General features: G+C 43.7%; 2 protein-coding genes across 2 annotated transcripts; both read right to left on the bottom strand.

The window, feature by feature from the left end:
• Positions 1–976: 976 nt before the first annotated feature.
• Positions 977–3,633, bottom strand: LOC306750810 (uncharacterized protein; the record flags this gene model as incomplete). Its single annotated transcript, XM_079234283.1, has 5 exons — positions 977–1,074; positions 1,692–1,821; positions 1,933–2,032; positions 2,111–2,496; positions 3,619–3,633. The coding sequence occupies 5 exons, from the start codon at positions 3,631–3,633 to the stop codon at positions 977–979; spliced, it is 729 nt and encodes a 242-aa protein (XP_079090409.1).
• Positions 3,634–4,264: 631 nt separating this feature from the next.
• rec8b (REC8 meiotic recombination protein b) lies at positions 4,265–15,399 on the bottom strand (the record flags this gene model as incomplete). The annotated part of the gene is made up of 18 exons (XM_079234281.1): positions 4,265–4,639; positions 5,052–5,158; positions 5,699–5,794; positions 5,876–5,951; positions 6,061–6,100; positions 6,334–6,488; positions 7,128–7,203; positions 8,495–8,629; positions 9,188–9,365; positions 9,563–9,629; positions 10,204–10,285; positions 10,870–10,937; positions 11,488–11,566; positions 12,866–12,983; positions 13,491–13,566; positions 14,652–14,794; positions 15,144–15,212; positions 15,344–15,399. 18 exons carry the CDS (start codon positions 15,397–15,399, stop codon positions 4,566–4,568), a joined length of 1,695 nt encoding a protein of 564 aa, XP_079090407.1. The 3' UTR covers positions 4,265–4,565.
• Positions 15,400–16,032: the final 633 nt, after the last annotated feature.

Genomic DNA, 16,032 nt, shown 5'->3' with positions numbered 1-16,032 from the left:
AAGCCAGCTAAAACAATACATTCTTATACTGTAGGTGGGACATGGGACAGTTATTTGTGACATCTCTCCAAAATGATCTAATTACAGCACGGCCACCATTCTACTAGTTATTATCACATTTGACAGTTATGCCTCTTGAGTATTAACTTTTAATTTATTGCATATTCTATGCTAAAGTTTTATTCGAAACAGTTACGGTTTACCATCCCGTCTTACCATTATACTTTCTTTCCCTGTTATCCCTGTAGTGCTGGTATTAATTGCTGCCGTCTCCTTTCTGCGACTGTTTGGACTCTCTTCTGGCTTAGCTATCTGAGTGGAAAGCAATGAATTTGAACCCCTGATAAATGTAATTTCCTTTCTTTGAAATCTCTCCGTGTAAGTTATTGGACTTCAAGCTTTTAATTGTCTCGCGGTCTCTCCTAGTGTTGTCTTACTCAGAGATGTGTCTGCAGTTTCTCAGGGCTTTCCCTAACGCCCAACACTGCAGCGCGTGTGTGTGTGTGAACTCTGGCAGAAACACAGCAGTGAACCCCGAGAGGTCACTGACTAACGACATACTGAGCCAGTGGGCCGCAAAAAGAAAACGGCACTTCCTTTGCCCTCAATATACTCTGTTAATGCTGGTAGCAGCTCAGCCTGTGACTGTATGCAGCAGTCTGTCTATCGGTGCTGCCTCTGGTCGGCCCGATTGCAAACTCCTCAGCAGCACCCTACAACACATATTTGACAAGTGCAAGCGATTTTTACAAATGCTACACAATTGAACGTAATGTTACAATGCTGGCAAGTTTCGCCATGCAGTTAATGTCAAGCGATTCCCTGTATAAAGGGAACCTGACGACACTTTGAATTCTCTAAATAAATGCAAACTTGCATCCTGGGATCGAACGTGATTTAAAGAATGTGCTTTGGCGTGGACAAGTCAGACATTTGCGTTCGTCATTAAATTGCTCCCTGTTTTGGATGATGCTCCTCAGATGTCCCGGTGTTCCTGGGCCTCAGTCGAGTCGGGCTGCTTGGTTTCCATGTCCAAGGCCATAGTCATCTGCACCGGGGTCAGGCCGTTCTCCCCTGTCGGACACAGAGGGCCACTTAAACCACAGAGATGAATCTGCTAATAACGAGACCAATACATACCACACATTCGTAACAACCTTATGAATGTGCACACACAAAACCACTGAGAAGATATTATTAGCATCTCTTCATCTGCAGTTTGCCTGTGTTTATACTGTTGTTGGCGGCATAACAACAACCAGCCTTTTCTGTACAAAGTCGTTTTGTCACTCGTAGAGAAAAAGATCACAGATAATGAACTGATTGGGAGTCAAACGGATGTTCACAAATTCCCAACAGCATTTAGGTCCAACTGGTGGACTGGTGTCATGTTTACAATGATCTCGTTTCAGTCTCTGAGGCGCTGGCACCCTGCTGTGAACTACTAGTCTGACGGTTCACTTGGGGTCTGGGAGGTCACTGGCACAGCAGAGTGACTTTTACTGTTGGCTTGTGCGCACACACAAATAATATCCTTCGTTATAAGATGAATTATGAGCTAACGCAGATATAGTTAAAGAGAAACCCTTAGTTAAGAGAAACCACAACATAAGATGCATTAAAAAAAAACATCCCAGGTGTAAAATTGCAGGAGTTAAATATTGGATTGATTTAAAATACTTCAGACAGACCTGCACATCTGTGTTTCCAGGGCAGGATGTTCATTCCTGTGCGGCAGAATGAGCGGTCCGTGTGGGCCTCGGTGCTGTACAGGACCTCCTGGAGCTGTTTGTCTCCGGGCTTCTGGGCTTTCACTCTCACCTACAAGAAGAAACCAAGCGGCTGTTGATCTGCTATCATGCCTCCAGCGTCCTTTTGTTTGCTCCAGTTTACATAGAGACGAAACGGCCATCTGCCATCTTAGAGACGTACCTCGAGGATGGTGATCTCTTTCTCCTTCAGCTTCCCTGCTTTGTTCTTAACCTGCGTCTTCTTGGTGTCGACCCACACCACCCTCTCCTTCACCTCTGACCTGAACACGCAACACAACACGTTATTAAACATGAAATCGCTTTCTCAGACCCCGCCCTCTCACACAGAGCAGACTCACTCTTGGATGCCCAGGTCGGCCAGTGTCGTGTCCAGGAAGGGGAATGGTTGGTGCGCCGGGTCGGGCGCCACCTGGAGCGGCAGTGTGACCGCCATGGGGATCGCCCACTCCAGCTCGACACGCACCGTCTTAGCCCGAGGCCCGGGGGACTCCTTGCTTGCTGGGCTGTCTGGTCCTCCGGCGTCCTTCTCTACGTTGGCCGCCTCCTCCAACAAACCCTTCGTCTCGTCCGCTGCCAGCTTGACTTTCTGATCGATACAAAAAGAAAAGAAAGCGATGTATCCCCCCACCCCCTCTGTTATCGTTCTCTCTCTCGATCTCCGCGCTGCTGCAGATGCTGGCTGGTCCGCTCTCCTCTGAGTTGGTGATTCAGAGCTCTGCCTCTTCTGATGATGGAGGCCTCTGGGAAGTGTGACTAACGCATTCAGACTTGTGCTCTGATATAAGCAGCCTGTGAATGTGTGTTATGTGCCACTCTGACGTGAGGTTTATTAGACTGTCAGGGTGGTGATGGACGGGTGGGGTGTTTTTGCGCTGCCAGGTGTCTTTGTGGATAATCTGGCTGACCGGGCCTGGGTGAAGTCACGGTGTTAGCTGAGCATGTTTTTGACAGTGAGTGGAGGAGGAATGTGGCCCAGAGCTCTTCCAGCCTGTGGAGAAATAATGTGTTGTGAGCTAGGAATTGATATGTAAAGCATACATTTGGTTACGCGACGCATGACAATGTGCAGAGAGGTCACATCGGGTTCAGACAGTTTTATTACCGTGTAATGAGGTGATACCCACACCGTGTCTCCGTTCTCTGATGTTTAAGGCGAACGGGAGGTTGATCGTTCACATCACAGCGGCACATTTTGAAAGAAAGTGTTCTTGCTCTGAACTTACGCAAACATGTGGGAACTGGGTGTCTGTGTGTCCTGTGCAGTCCAGCAGGGATCTTTTCCCACTAAACTAGCACTCTGGACTCAGCATGTCACATTCCATGGGCAGCCACAATAAATCCCCTTTACGTCAGCACTGGAGGGATACAGATGCTGTAAAGGCCCGGGAATGTGCGGAGCCAAAGGGAGGTCGGCTCAGCATCAGGTCATGGTAGCACATGTTGGGCATGACCAAAACTTCAGCTTTCTTTTGCTCGGTGGAATTCTCCTGATTGCTATTGTTGCTTCATGTCTGCTGGATGTATGATTAAGCGTTTGCTCGTGACTTCACCACAACGGTAATACTCGCTGCTCTAAAGTCTGATAAATTATATTGCATCAAAGGTATTTTTTTTAATCACCTTCCTTATGTTCAGTGGCAATAACACAACGGTATTCTGGGCCTGCGTTTCATTAATGAAAAAACATTACACGGCAGTGTAAAGGACATTTCCCGGCGTGGCACCTGAATGCATCGCAAGTAGCATCAATAAAATGAGCGTCCCACTACGTCGATGCGAGGGGAGGGTTTCTGTTCTGTGACTGCAGCGATGACCTTGACGAGGCGCCACATGGATGTGGGCTCACCCTGGCGGTCCCCATGGTGTTCAACGGGCAAACTCTCTCAACACTGTGGAATTACTGAGGCATGAGGTCAGATGGGGGTTTATTCTGCCAGCGAGGCACTATATGGTCCGGGTGGGAGCAGGCAGGTGCTGATGTACTGACAAGTTGCATTGCAGTAGTTTCTGTACATTTTACTGCACCACACACTCAAATTAGAATACTTAAAATAAACCGCTTGATTTTCTTTTCTTTTCTTTTATCCAGAATCACAAACTTTAAGCTTCATTGTTCAGTGTCGTTATTCTGAGATTTAACTCAAAGGGTATTGGCTGTGTTCAGTGTGGGCTCAAAGAGAGTTATGGATATTTACACTGCAGTGATTCTTAAACCGTTACTCTGCCGTAGAAAATAACAAACCTAAGTAATATTCTAATAACTACAGAAAGTGTATCGGGCATGAACATGTTAAGAGTGTGGAAGAATAATCGTACGCTTTTCTACAGAGCGGAAAACATTTTATTCAAAGTTTTAAGTTAAAATAATTAAAATGGGTAAAAATCTAAATCACACAGCAAATGCAAACTGCATAAAAAGCTTAATTAAAAATCATTATAATGGTTAAAATCATATGTATAACAAAACATGTTGCCTCCAGATGTTTAAAAACTTCAATAACAGTGTGTGACATTAGATTTTGTAACACTAATAAACTCGGTGGGTATAAATATTTAAAAATACAACCATATGACCAAATTAAAACCAGATTTAAAACACTTGCAAAAGTGATGCAGCTCGACGTTTCAGCCTTCAGAGCAATCTAACAATTCATATAAAAACATTGAACCCGTGTGATCTGTTGTTCAAGCTATAAAACATCAACTTCATTCAATATATGCATCAATTTAAAATACAGAACATGAACTGTACCTCATTGGCACTTTAGTGTAAGTAACTGTATGTGTGTATGTTCAGGCAGCGGTTATGGTGATGTCACTGAAGGGATCGGTCTGCTGTGCGGTCACCTGCCGAGCAGACAGCAGCTCTGAAGAAGAGACGAACATCACAGGTTAACGCCGCCACAGCGTTTCACTGACAGATAAGACACCAAAACATGAGGGTATAAAATAGAATATGTATTTTTGAACTGGCATCAAGTGCAAAGTTTCTCAAACGAGCACAATGGAAAGCTCCACTGTTTTTTTCTGATCCTTAAAGGGACAGTGCATCCCCAAAGTCAATAATATATATTTTTCATCTTACCTGTAGTGCTTTTATATATGCAAAAATGTATAAACTGTTCCTACTGTTGATTTATTTTCTCAGTTATTTTAACACTAATATCCTTATTCTGTCTTATATTTGTCTTACTGTCAAGATGAAATACATTTCTCGGTCATAAATGCAATTCAAATGACGAACAGGAACAAGGAAATAGCAGCTTTTGATTTCCTCACCCAGCAGTTTGTAGAGCGTGTGCGCTGCAGTGGTGCGGTCGGCCTGTGGGGGCATCAGAGAGCCAAAGGTGATTTCCCCAAACCTCTGGAGGCTGGAGGAGATCCAGCTGGAAGAACAGGCATATCAGGAATTAGCCTTCCAATATGTAGTTGCCGGTAGACATTATGACATATGAGAATGGTTTATAATTGCTAATTTTTTTATACTGATGATTGAGCAAAAAGCTTGAATGCAACTCCTGTTAAAACCTGTGGTTGAAACAGACGACTACTGTACCCTGTAGGATTAGTTAGGAGGGAAGTGTGCTTGTAGCAACACGTCTTTCCAAACATAAACAACCCCATGGAAGACCAAAATAAAATAAATACACGAGCTGATTCACCTTCCATGGCCACAGTCTACCTTTGTTCAAACCGGCACTGAGGGCAACGGGCCCTTCATCACCTCAGGATGACTTTGACAACGATGCTGGAACCCAGAGGACTAGCTCCTGCCTATCTTTTACCATCCAGTGTCACACGTGTGTGAGTCTTCTAATAACGTACAGGGGAACACCGGGGTGTGTGTGTGTGTGTGTGTGTGTGTGTGTGTGTGTGTGTGTGTGTGTGTGTGTGTGTATATAGTGTGTGTACACTGAATAAAGTACCTCAGTATGTCCTCCGGCTCAGTCTGCGCCTCGGGCATGTCGACATTCTCCTCCTCTATCGGCTCCATTCGTAGCTGGGCGTCCTCTTGTGGAGACCTACACACACACACACACACACACGGTGATCTATTTCTTTATCCATCCAGCTGTCCGTCTGTCCGTCCGTCTGACACTTACCATCTGCTGACGGGAGTGATCGCGTCGCTTACGGACTTGTCCTCCTTGGACATGTCCAGCATCCCGTCCACTGCAGCTGTTTGCACATCAGTCATAAAGAAGCTGTCAGCGAGTGATGTGCTCATGAAAACAATGACCTGAAAGACTGATGCAATGTGACTGAGACAGAGAGAAGGGATTCTTACATGAGCCCTCGGTGGGTTGCAGTCCTGACTCACTGGATATCTGAGAGAGGGAGAGAGAAATAGAAACGAGGTCTATAATCTAATTTGTCTCACCACTGAACTGAACACTCCAGTTGGCCGCCTGCGCCTGCGGGCTAGCTGGCTAACCTTTACTATCGTTGCCAACAGTTTCACAAACACCTTCTCGGGTTTGGTGAGAATCGTTAGAGTTTTTCTGCCTACAGATAGCACGGCTTGACTTTAGCTCATTATGCATCCTTCTCACGGACCCACCTCCCTCATGCTCGACTGCCTCCTCTTCCTCTCTGTCCTCAGTATCTCTCTGTCCAGCTGAGACTCCTCTTCCTCCTCTTCCTCCTCGGGTCCGGGCAGGGCAGTGAGCGAGGCGCACTGCTTCCACAGTGATTGGAGGTCAGCATGGAGGAGGGCTGTGGAGGGGGGGGTTAAAGGTCATGCTCAGTATTTTTTACTTTTTTTTTTAACCACAGCTGATGTGAAGAGTTTGTAGAAATGCCGGTAAGACTCAAAGGCTGTTGAACGTGCTCATAAAATGTTTCAGAGGCCTCACAAGGTTGTTGCTGACTAGAAATCACAACGCAGAGTTTGTGCTCTTTGACTGCACAGGAAGTTTGTGTTTCACCTGAAAATGTTAAGTCGAAAATTGAAATTGATGGCCATTTAGATTCATTAAACTTTCTTGAACATGGAATTTGTTTATTTCTTCATCTATTGGGTTCTTTACCACGATGTTTTCAGATCTACTTCTTTCAAAACATCGAAATGTAAAGTGACTTTTCAAGAAAACATATTTTTTATAGTCTTAGTTGGTTTAACGTTATTGATTAAGATGTGATTTCCTTGACCGTGACACTTATATACTTAGTTATAGTGTCTTTATAACACATTTTTTGATACAATTTGTTTCTTTTTCATCTTCCTTCTTGAGGGCTTGGTTCTGTCTTGAATTTCATTATTTGAGAAAGAGCAAGGGAATAATTGTTGTTAACGTTCAGTCAGTAGTGTGTGCTTTTCTCCAGCTAGGGGGCAGTGTAGCACTTAGCACTGACATCCACAGGGAGCGGCGAAGAGCTGGGCAGGACTGGCACGCATGGTCAGGGAGGGCAAGTCCAGCAACACCTCGGACTGAGAGGAAGAACAACATATTAGCACACTCACAGTTTCAAGTAGAATTTTTGCTTGTTTTCACAGTGAGAGAGAGAGGCTGAAGGCCAGTGATGGTGTCTCAAAGGAAATTAAAGAAATACTGAAGAAGGGAGGGAAGAAGGAAAGAAAGGCAGAAAAAAATCAATGAGCGCCATCCCAGTGGGCTTAGAGAGCAGGAAGAGAGCAGGAGAGCTGGAGTTTAATTAACGGACACCCTGGTGAATAGACACTTTGAAGGCAAATCTTTGATTACAGAATGGCAACGACTGAAATTTCAATTGGTCAGTGTCAGTGAACCCTTGATCCTCTTCAGCGTGTGTGTGTGTGTGTGTGTGTGTGTGTGTGTGTGTGTGTCTGCACAGACAGCTTTTGGTGTGGTGTTAGGGTGTGATCAAGCCATGACATGAGGCGGAGAGGGAGAGAAAGGGATGTTTCTGTTCTTAGTGCTGGCACTGCATGTGAGTGAGATCACTGAAAAAGTCTAAATAGGTCCAGAAACTCTGCTCAGTCAGTGGAGTAAAAAGCAGCAGAATCATGTGGTGCAGATGAACCAAACATCCCTTTAAATGACTGGAATGTTTTAGTGATATGGATATTAACTTTTAATAGAAACCCTTTCCCCCCTAGGGGGAAAAGACTGAGTGATTGTTAAATAAAACTGTAAATCATCGCTGGTTGTAGGAAAAAAAAGCCCCAAACTGCTGTATTTGGATGTATTGAACACCATAAGTAATATACAAGTGAAATATATGGTTTGGTATATGAACAAATTAAAATGTCGTGCAAATGCAGATCTGTGCAAATGTGCCCCAATGCAAATTGTGGAGACCTCGCCTGAATTCTATTTGTACTAAACCCTCTTTAACTTTATTCTGCTTCATTTTATCAAAGTCAACCTTTGCAGAGAGGATGTTCACATATTGTGTTATGATTTGGGTTAGAGTTAGACCTTACAGCTGCATCATTTCAAAGAAATAATCATCCTGAAAGTGATTTTTTCTAGGTGGACCTGAAACCTTTTCATTTTTTTCTGTGTCATCTTCATTTACTCTTAACCAGTAACATATAGACTGATATTTACACATCTGGACAAAATCTCACAATCACGTTACTATAACCAAGATTATTCAAATATCTCTAGTGGTTGCAGAGATACACCCTTTTTATTTTGGGTATGCAATTTTCGAGGAAAGGGCCTAAAAATAGGATGGTTTTTAAAAGGTTAAGTCAGCTGATGCACTTGAAAATAATCTCAGTGTGTTTCATATACCAGTTCCAGTGTCTCGGCCAGCTGGTTTACAATCTGTTCCTTCATTGCTCTTTCAGATATCTGGACCTGAGGGTCTGCGAAGACCAGCTGACGCCTGCGACCTCCGCCGGGCTTCCTAAGAGGAGGAGCCACCATCTGATGGGAGAATGAAAAGCCCACAGCTTTAATGTTTACAGTACTGGATCTGTAAACAGACATCACACATCATGCAAATGGTAAAATATGAATGTGTGTGTTTTGATACGCCCACATGTGCTTTCCATGACAGGTTTTCAAAAACGAAACTAGCCGCAGTCATGAGTCATGAGTCATGAGTGTAAATTAAAGTCGATGACTGCAAACGCCTTGCCGCTGTCATCTCTATGTTTACGACATGCCAGAATGTTTGACAACAGGTTCATTAAAATGTACTGGGAATTTCCAATGGGTGTAGACAGGCCCTCAAGGGGGATTTAACAGATCATATGTTCTATTTAGCACAAGATCAAACAAAGAAAAGTTTGCCTCTGGAAATGACAGGGTGTCTCCAAATCATGCTTAGAGGCCTTTATGCTCCAAATAACTCGGTGCGTGTACAGCAATTATACTTGTATTAATATTTCTTCACACTCGAAACAAAAACTGTTTCACTTTTGCACAAGTACAACTACGACTGAACAAACGAGTGAACCAGCAGTACCACCCGTCCCTCACCTCCTCACGGGGACTCTCGGCGGCCCTGTCTCCCTCTCTCCCAGATCCTCCGCAGGGTGGGGTTGGCATGGCAACCCGCAGTGGGGTCATCTCTAGGGCGACAGTTGTCGGAGGAACCTCCGCAGGGTGACCCGACTCGTCGTCGAGCAGCCACACACTGTCCCGCTCTGCTCCCGGCCTGGTCACAATTACACACACACAGACACACACACAGACGCACACACACAGACACACACAAACACACGCACACACACACACACAGTACAACAGACGTTTTGATCTAATTATTTGTCACGTAACGCTGTTTGTCAACAAAGGTCGGAGCTAAATATACTGACTGCAGAGGACTTGCAATCAAAGTGACAAAAGACTCACCGGTCAACAGAGGACACGGCTCCTTCATGTTCCCCGGTGCTCTCGTCTGTTTGCGGCCCTTTCACTTCTGTTCAACACACGTGTACGTAACTCACAGTGTCACAGTGACACCATTCATTACCACAAACAAACAAACAATCACAAGTCCCCCCCAAACAGGATCTCCTCTGTAAGGAGCTTAGTCACGACGGAATGATTTGCGTTATTAAAGAAACCGGTTCTCCAAAATTCCCCCTTGACTCTCTCACTGCTGTTTTAAAGCAGGAGGTGATTGGAGAAAGACAACAAACGTGACTCTGACATAGAAGAGCAGCAGGTTGTTAAAGCGAGGTCGGCTTTCTCAGGCTTAAGCGATGTTCCCCTCTCAATTCACCCCTGAATTGAAAACCTCCTGGAAATAAACCTTTTTCTTTCTAGCAGCAAAAGCTCTCAGAGCCACAATTGCCTTTTCTTCTTCAATTACAGCCTTGGCACAAATAATTTGACCTGGTTGACTGGTGCAGACATATAACAAGAGAAGAAACACACCGTGATAAACATCACAAATCCTTGAATTGAGTACAAACCCTCAGTATGACGAAACAACTAAAATAAAAAGATAGCCATGAAAAGCAATGCATGTCAAAGACAAAAGCACACACCTTTACGGAAATGATCTGGTTGATCCATCAACAAGTCGATCTCTCTGGCGGTGGCTTCGGGAAGGTCATCTCCCTCGAAGTACTGTTTCAGAGAGAGGGTGACAATTAGAGACAGACAAGAGTCAGACGAAGACTAAAGTACACAACAAAGAGAAGGGGACAAGAAGCAAATACAAGCACTGGGGCTTTGCTCTGGTTAGTGTCCACAGTGATGAATAACACAACCGAAATGTGAGCCACGCATCTCTGCTAACAAACACTGAGTGCAGGCTGATGTAATCAAGTCAGAGCTCGTCAAGCCCAAATGGACTTCATCAGCTGATGAGGCTTCAGGAGCGTCATCAGTCCGCCGAGTGCCAGACTGAGGAGTCTAACAGTGTGGAGGTCCTGCCGTGAAACACCCGAGCATTTTCTGACCGAGAGAATACGGCTCCGACTTCTTTTAAGCGCTGTGGACATTGAGCGGTGAATACAATACAGAATCTGTACTGGCGTTGATGCTACTTCCTCATCACATAGCGATGACTGACCAACAAGCGAGCAGCGGACTCGTGACAAAGACCTAAACGAAAGCTGCTGGAGGCCCGCGGTCCACATCGGTCCATGATTCACCAGGACACCCGACGCAACCAGAACCGATGACTGGGATGTTTCCTGAGAGTTTACCTCGGCAGCAGTGATGGTGAACTGCTCCTTCTCCTTCAGGGAGATGGCAGCTGGAGGTGACCTGAAACCTGGTTCAACACGGCAAGAGGAGTTAAGAGCCAACCAAGCGTGTTTGCAGCACAAGAGGCACGAGAGAATAGCTACAGCCATCAGTCGGGACGAGTCTGGGGCTGATGCGTTTCTAATTCAATATGGGCAGATGAAATGAGATTGATATGCTGAGTACGGAACATTTATTCACAATTGTCCTAACAGGAGTGAAAATAGCAACATTTGTGTGCCAAAAGTTTAAATTTAGAAGAAAAACCCCATTTATAGAAACCAAGCTAATGAACTGACCTATTTCTAAAACCTCTGAAGATTGTTAGATTATCTCGCCCCGAAACATGTCAGAAATGTATTTATTAAAGTCCATTGAAGTTTATTGAAAGCGCAGAGACCTACAAAAACACTTTAATAAATGGGAGTTTGTACTAAACATTGTATTATAGTAAACTGTGTCCCATTTCAGATGAGGCCTCTTTTAAAGGAATTACGTGTTTAGTCTGGAAACGTGGCGCCACACCTAAAACACGGGACATAGCTGTCGTCTCTCAAATGTTACAATATCAGTCTCACCATCGACGTCAAGTGTGCTGCTGTGGGGACTGGGCACCAGAGAGTGCTGTGAACCCGCCGCTCCAATCCCAGACATCATCTAGAAGTATAGATACAGACGTTATACACAAAGACAGAATACGGACACCGAGCATTTCTTGGATCGTGTGAACTGGCTGAGCCGGAAGAAAAACGTCCTTTTCATGATTAAAATGTGTTGTGCGTGAACATACTGAGCGGGCTGTTCAGAGGTAGTATGTTTTCTCTTTTTCTTTCTTCTTCCTTTAGCCTGTCTGATATATAAACTGACTCTCAATATACAGCAGTTGCTAATTTGCATCTGAAAGCCACCGTCCAGTTTAGGGGATCTTTTAAATTCCACGACAGTTCCCAATAAATGATTTTCATATTCCCACACGTTTGCTCCGTCTGTAATTTGAGTCACACATGCTGTTTCCACTGGGAAAGATCACAAGGAGGACAAAGTTCAGCCATGTCTGCCAGATGTACAGCACGCAGAGGAAGAGTCATCTACTGTGATTTACTCTGACGACACCAGTGGACAGCATGGAGGCCTATGGAACATATTCTCCATGTAATGGGAGTGCCCTACTTACACAAGGCCAAAAAACAATGACTCACTTGCGCTAGTTGATGGTTTATCAGTGACTTGGAGGTGAGCATAAAAAACTGGGCTGTTGTAGATTATGAGTTAATGGGAGAAAACCCAGAAAAGAACCATCACGAGAGTGTATTTGATCAGGTATACTGCCGTTAGAGAGGTGAGCGAGCTCTAAACGTGGTCAGAAAACTCGTAGTCCCTTTTAGCCGCTGAGCGTTTGTGCTGAATGTGGTCAGATGAACCTACAGTACTCACTATTATGAGTAATGTGCGGCCGTTTTGGACATCAAAAGCTAAAGCGTTACAGAAAGAGCCAAAGCTCACAAGTGGTTTTACACAAGAGGCCTCGTTAATTATCCGCTCTTCACACATGGGAATATTTGCTCTGGAAACTGCAGTTTTGTCGTGCTATGGATACAGGGTACGTGTCTTTGTATGTATTAGTATATGTATAACGAGTATCTTGGGTAATGTCGGTTGGATATATGTGTAGTCTATTGGGTTACCTCAATCGGCTGCTACTGTTATTTATGGTGAATACTGGCCCATTATTATTATACTAGTTAACAATGGAGGGGCTACTGCCGCTGCTGACAAAAACTGTTCACGGCACACACCCAGCTTGCTACATGTTTACAGAGTGAATATTTGATATAAAGCGCAGGCTACCTGGGGATGGTGACTGTGTACAGGTACAATTTGATATTTGTTGAGTTTTGTTGTGCTACGGGACCCCTGATAGTCATATAACAGAGTAGTTATGTATCGTTACTGTACCTGCTGGGTTTTATAGGGGCTGGGCAGCTGGTGTGATTCCATGAGACCGAAGAAGGGGTCCTGAGCTCCCTCAGCCTCCTCCATCATGTACATGCTATCAGGCACATCCAAGGTCAACCTGCCAGCAAATTAGAGAGAGGGAAAGATGGCAATGTTACTAATCAAAATATGAAATCATCGATCCCATTCAGTGCTGCGTGGCTAATGCTACACTGTGCATACTTTAGTCCGCACTATTGATTTGATGGGTTTATAAAATGATAAAATATTACTGGCACACGGCCTCGTTGAAGAGCAGAATGTGGGAAGATTTATTGCGTCTGCAGAAACGAGCTCATACATTACCGCTGTTACATAACACGGCTTATTAAACATTTACGAAGCCGTTTGCATGAAAGTAGCTCAATTTGTCCATCACTCACGCAATAAAACACTGCCATCTCCTTTTCAGTCTTTATTCCCCAAAACAATTCCCCTCATAAATATTACACGATATGCGTTTGAGTTCTTCTACTCACCCTAAACCCATACAATCTCTGCACAGTTTTAAAATATAGATATCCAAGGATTCAAAACAGTCCACTGCGCATGATCAAATATGTTGAGTGTGAGTGTGTGTGCAAACCTGTCAGACTGAGCCATGTCAATATATATGCATCTTTTAGAGCGCAGCAGGCGGTCAATGGTCTGTTGAGTCTCCTCTGGAAAAACAGAAAATGGGTTAAAATTGAGTTTTCACACACACACAGGGCAGTTTTTTTTCCTGCAGAAAGAGAAGCAGAGGTCCCATTTAAGTCAAATGTAATGGCAAATGCAATGAAGGTGACCTTATGACCGTTCTACCTTCCCTCTACACAAGAGGCAAAGAGGGGTACAAAGCATCCTGTATACACATTTAAGGTTGTTTATAAAAGCTTTTTATGCATAAATTCTGAATTTAGTGGAATCCACGCGCTAGTCTGGACTAACGAAAAGGAAATAGTGGATCATATAAAACTGAGGGGACAATCTCCACCATGCCATGCTTATGAAATACAACATAACCATATTTCGCACTCTGACAGATTTGGGAGGTTCTAATCTATTTTACTGATTGATGAAATTAATCCAGCGCCACTGCAGACAACAGACTCGGCTTCTCCTCCTGCTTATCATTGACCATTGTATTTCCCTGTTTTCATCAACCATGACAACAGCACGATTGTAAATCTGTTGGATGCAATATCAATGTCAGACTGTAATTTAAGACCAGATGAGCAGAGACTGCTGTTGCTGTGTTTGGTGATATTGTATTCATCAGCTCTTTATTGGCTTCTAAATCAGTCATCGGGGTGATTTGGGAAACATGCATTGTGCAGATGTACGATAACAACAACAACATTGTTTCGGTTTCACGTCAGATTTCTAGATTCGGCAACTGACTGGTACAACTGGTCGGCTGGGTTTTCACATTTCACCTGAGCTTCCCTTCGGAAGCCGGCCGACGGAAAATAATGTTCCTTGATAAACTGAAAATCATCCTGCTGACTGACTGCATTTCCTGCAGAGGTGTAAGTAAAGCAGCTGGGAAATCATTCCCTTGTTTTAAATCCTACTTCCTCACAATGTCCACTGACTTCTTGCATACGCTTTAAAACTACACTTCTGCCACAGTAACTGAATGTACAGTATGATCACTTGTTCCTTCATTATCACAAGCAGAAGGTTACAGTATATTGTATGTGGAACACGTAGCTCGGAGGATTATTACAACTTCTACTCTTGCTTGCGCCACTTCCTGTCTTACCCAGCAGGAAGCCACACTGCTTGTGGTAGACGACAACCACTCCGTACTGCAGCTGAGACGACAGGTAGAGGGAGAACCGAGGCCTTGGTAGGTTGGGTTGCGGTGGAGGAACCTGAGCTGTCACGTAGTCCAAAATGTCCCCGCTGTAATGATAAAATGTTTAACAAAATTATGAATGCAAGTTTACGGTGTGTTTCATCTTCATCGTCGTGCATTATTCTCTTTTAGCTTCAGACTCTAGCAGCTGAGTTATTATACCAAAACTAGATTGCAGATCGCAGAACAAGCTGCTGAAGAGGCATCTATGATCCCAGCACAGTTAAAAATCATCTATTTCCAAGTAATACAAGATTAATAAAACAGAGAATAATCTGTATATATTATACAAAACTAAACACATCTTTTAGCTGGTCTAGCTTTCTCACTAATCAAATGAATCAGCCTGGCTCGTGACTATAGCAGACATATAAACTACACCAGCCACATTCTTACCATGTTCGGTTGACGTTGACCTTGAGAAGCTCTCTGCGAGTGACCCTGACGCCTCTGGTGGCTGCTAACCTGAATAACAGAACATGTTTGGGTGTTAAGGAGATTTATTTAGAACAGTAGAATCTGACGTTTAAAGCTAAGCTAGTTTGTAATGTACATTTAACACAAGCTAAGAAGCTAACATTAGCTTTAAAACTCACCAGACTGTAGAAAAACAGCCAGAGTGGCGTTGAAGGACGTTTGGGTAGTAAAACATGTTTTCTAGATGAAGCAGATACTTTGAGGGCGCAGGTAAAGGTTCGGGAATACTTTTCACAAAGTTAATGGTGATATTAAACGCTTGGTAAGTTTTACCGCGAATTTCAAGCGCTGAAATCTGAACGAGCCAATCAGGTTGTGAAGATTCACGCGTTGAAAGAAAACAGTCGTGATGCGTTCAAGGACAAAGGGGACAGTTAGAGGATTGATGCTTAGGCCCGAATAGTTGAGGTTTTGAGATAGAAATGTGAATAATGAGAGTACAGCCTTATTCTAAGTATCAGTTACTATTATTATGATTGATGATTAGCAGTGATGGAGATAATATTTACTTAAGTATTGCAGTCTACTAAAAAACCTACAGAATTAATCATTGTATTGGTTCCTTGAGTTAACTTAAGCGCTTGCCATTTTCATTTTATGCTACTTCATGCTTAGATTAATGCAGTATATTGTACTTGTACTTGTACTGCATTCACTCATACACATGCACTACATTCACTACATCCCAGCTCCATTGTTATAGATCAAACAACCCAACAGTATATATTAAAGTCGCCTAAAATGATCTCTGTATCGATAATAATCAGTATTCAATAATGTATTATTTTACAAGGAACATTCTGTACAG

The sequence above is a fragment of the Taurulus bubalis genome (genome assembly GCF_910589615.1).
Source record: "Taurulus bubalis genome assembly, chromosome: 18".
Lineage (NCBI taxonomy): Eukaryota > Metazoa > Chordata > Actinopteri > Perciformes > Cottidae > Taurulus > Taurulus bubalis.
Note: the sequence above shows the minus strand (reverse complement) of the source record. Positions and strands in the feature narration are given on the sequence as shown.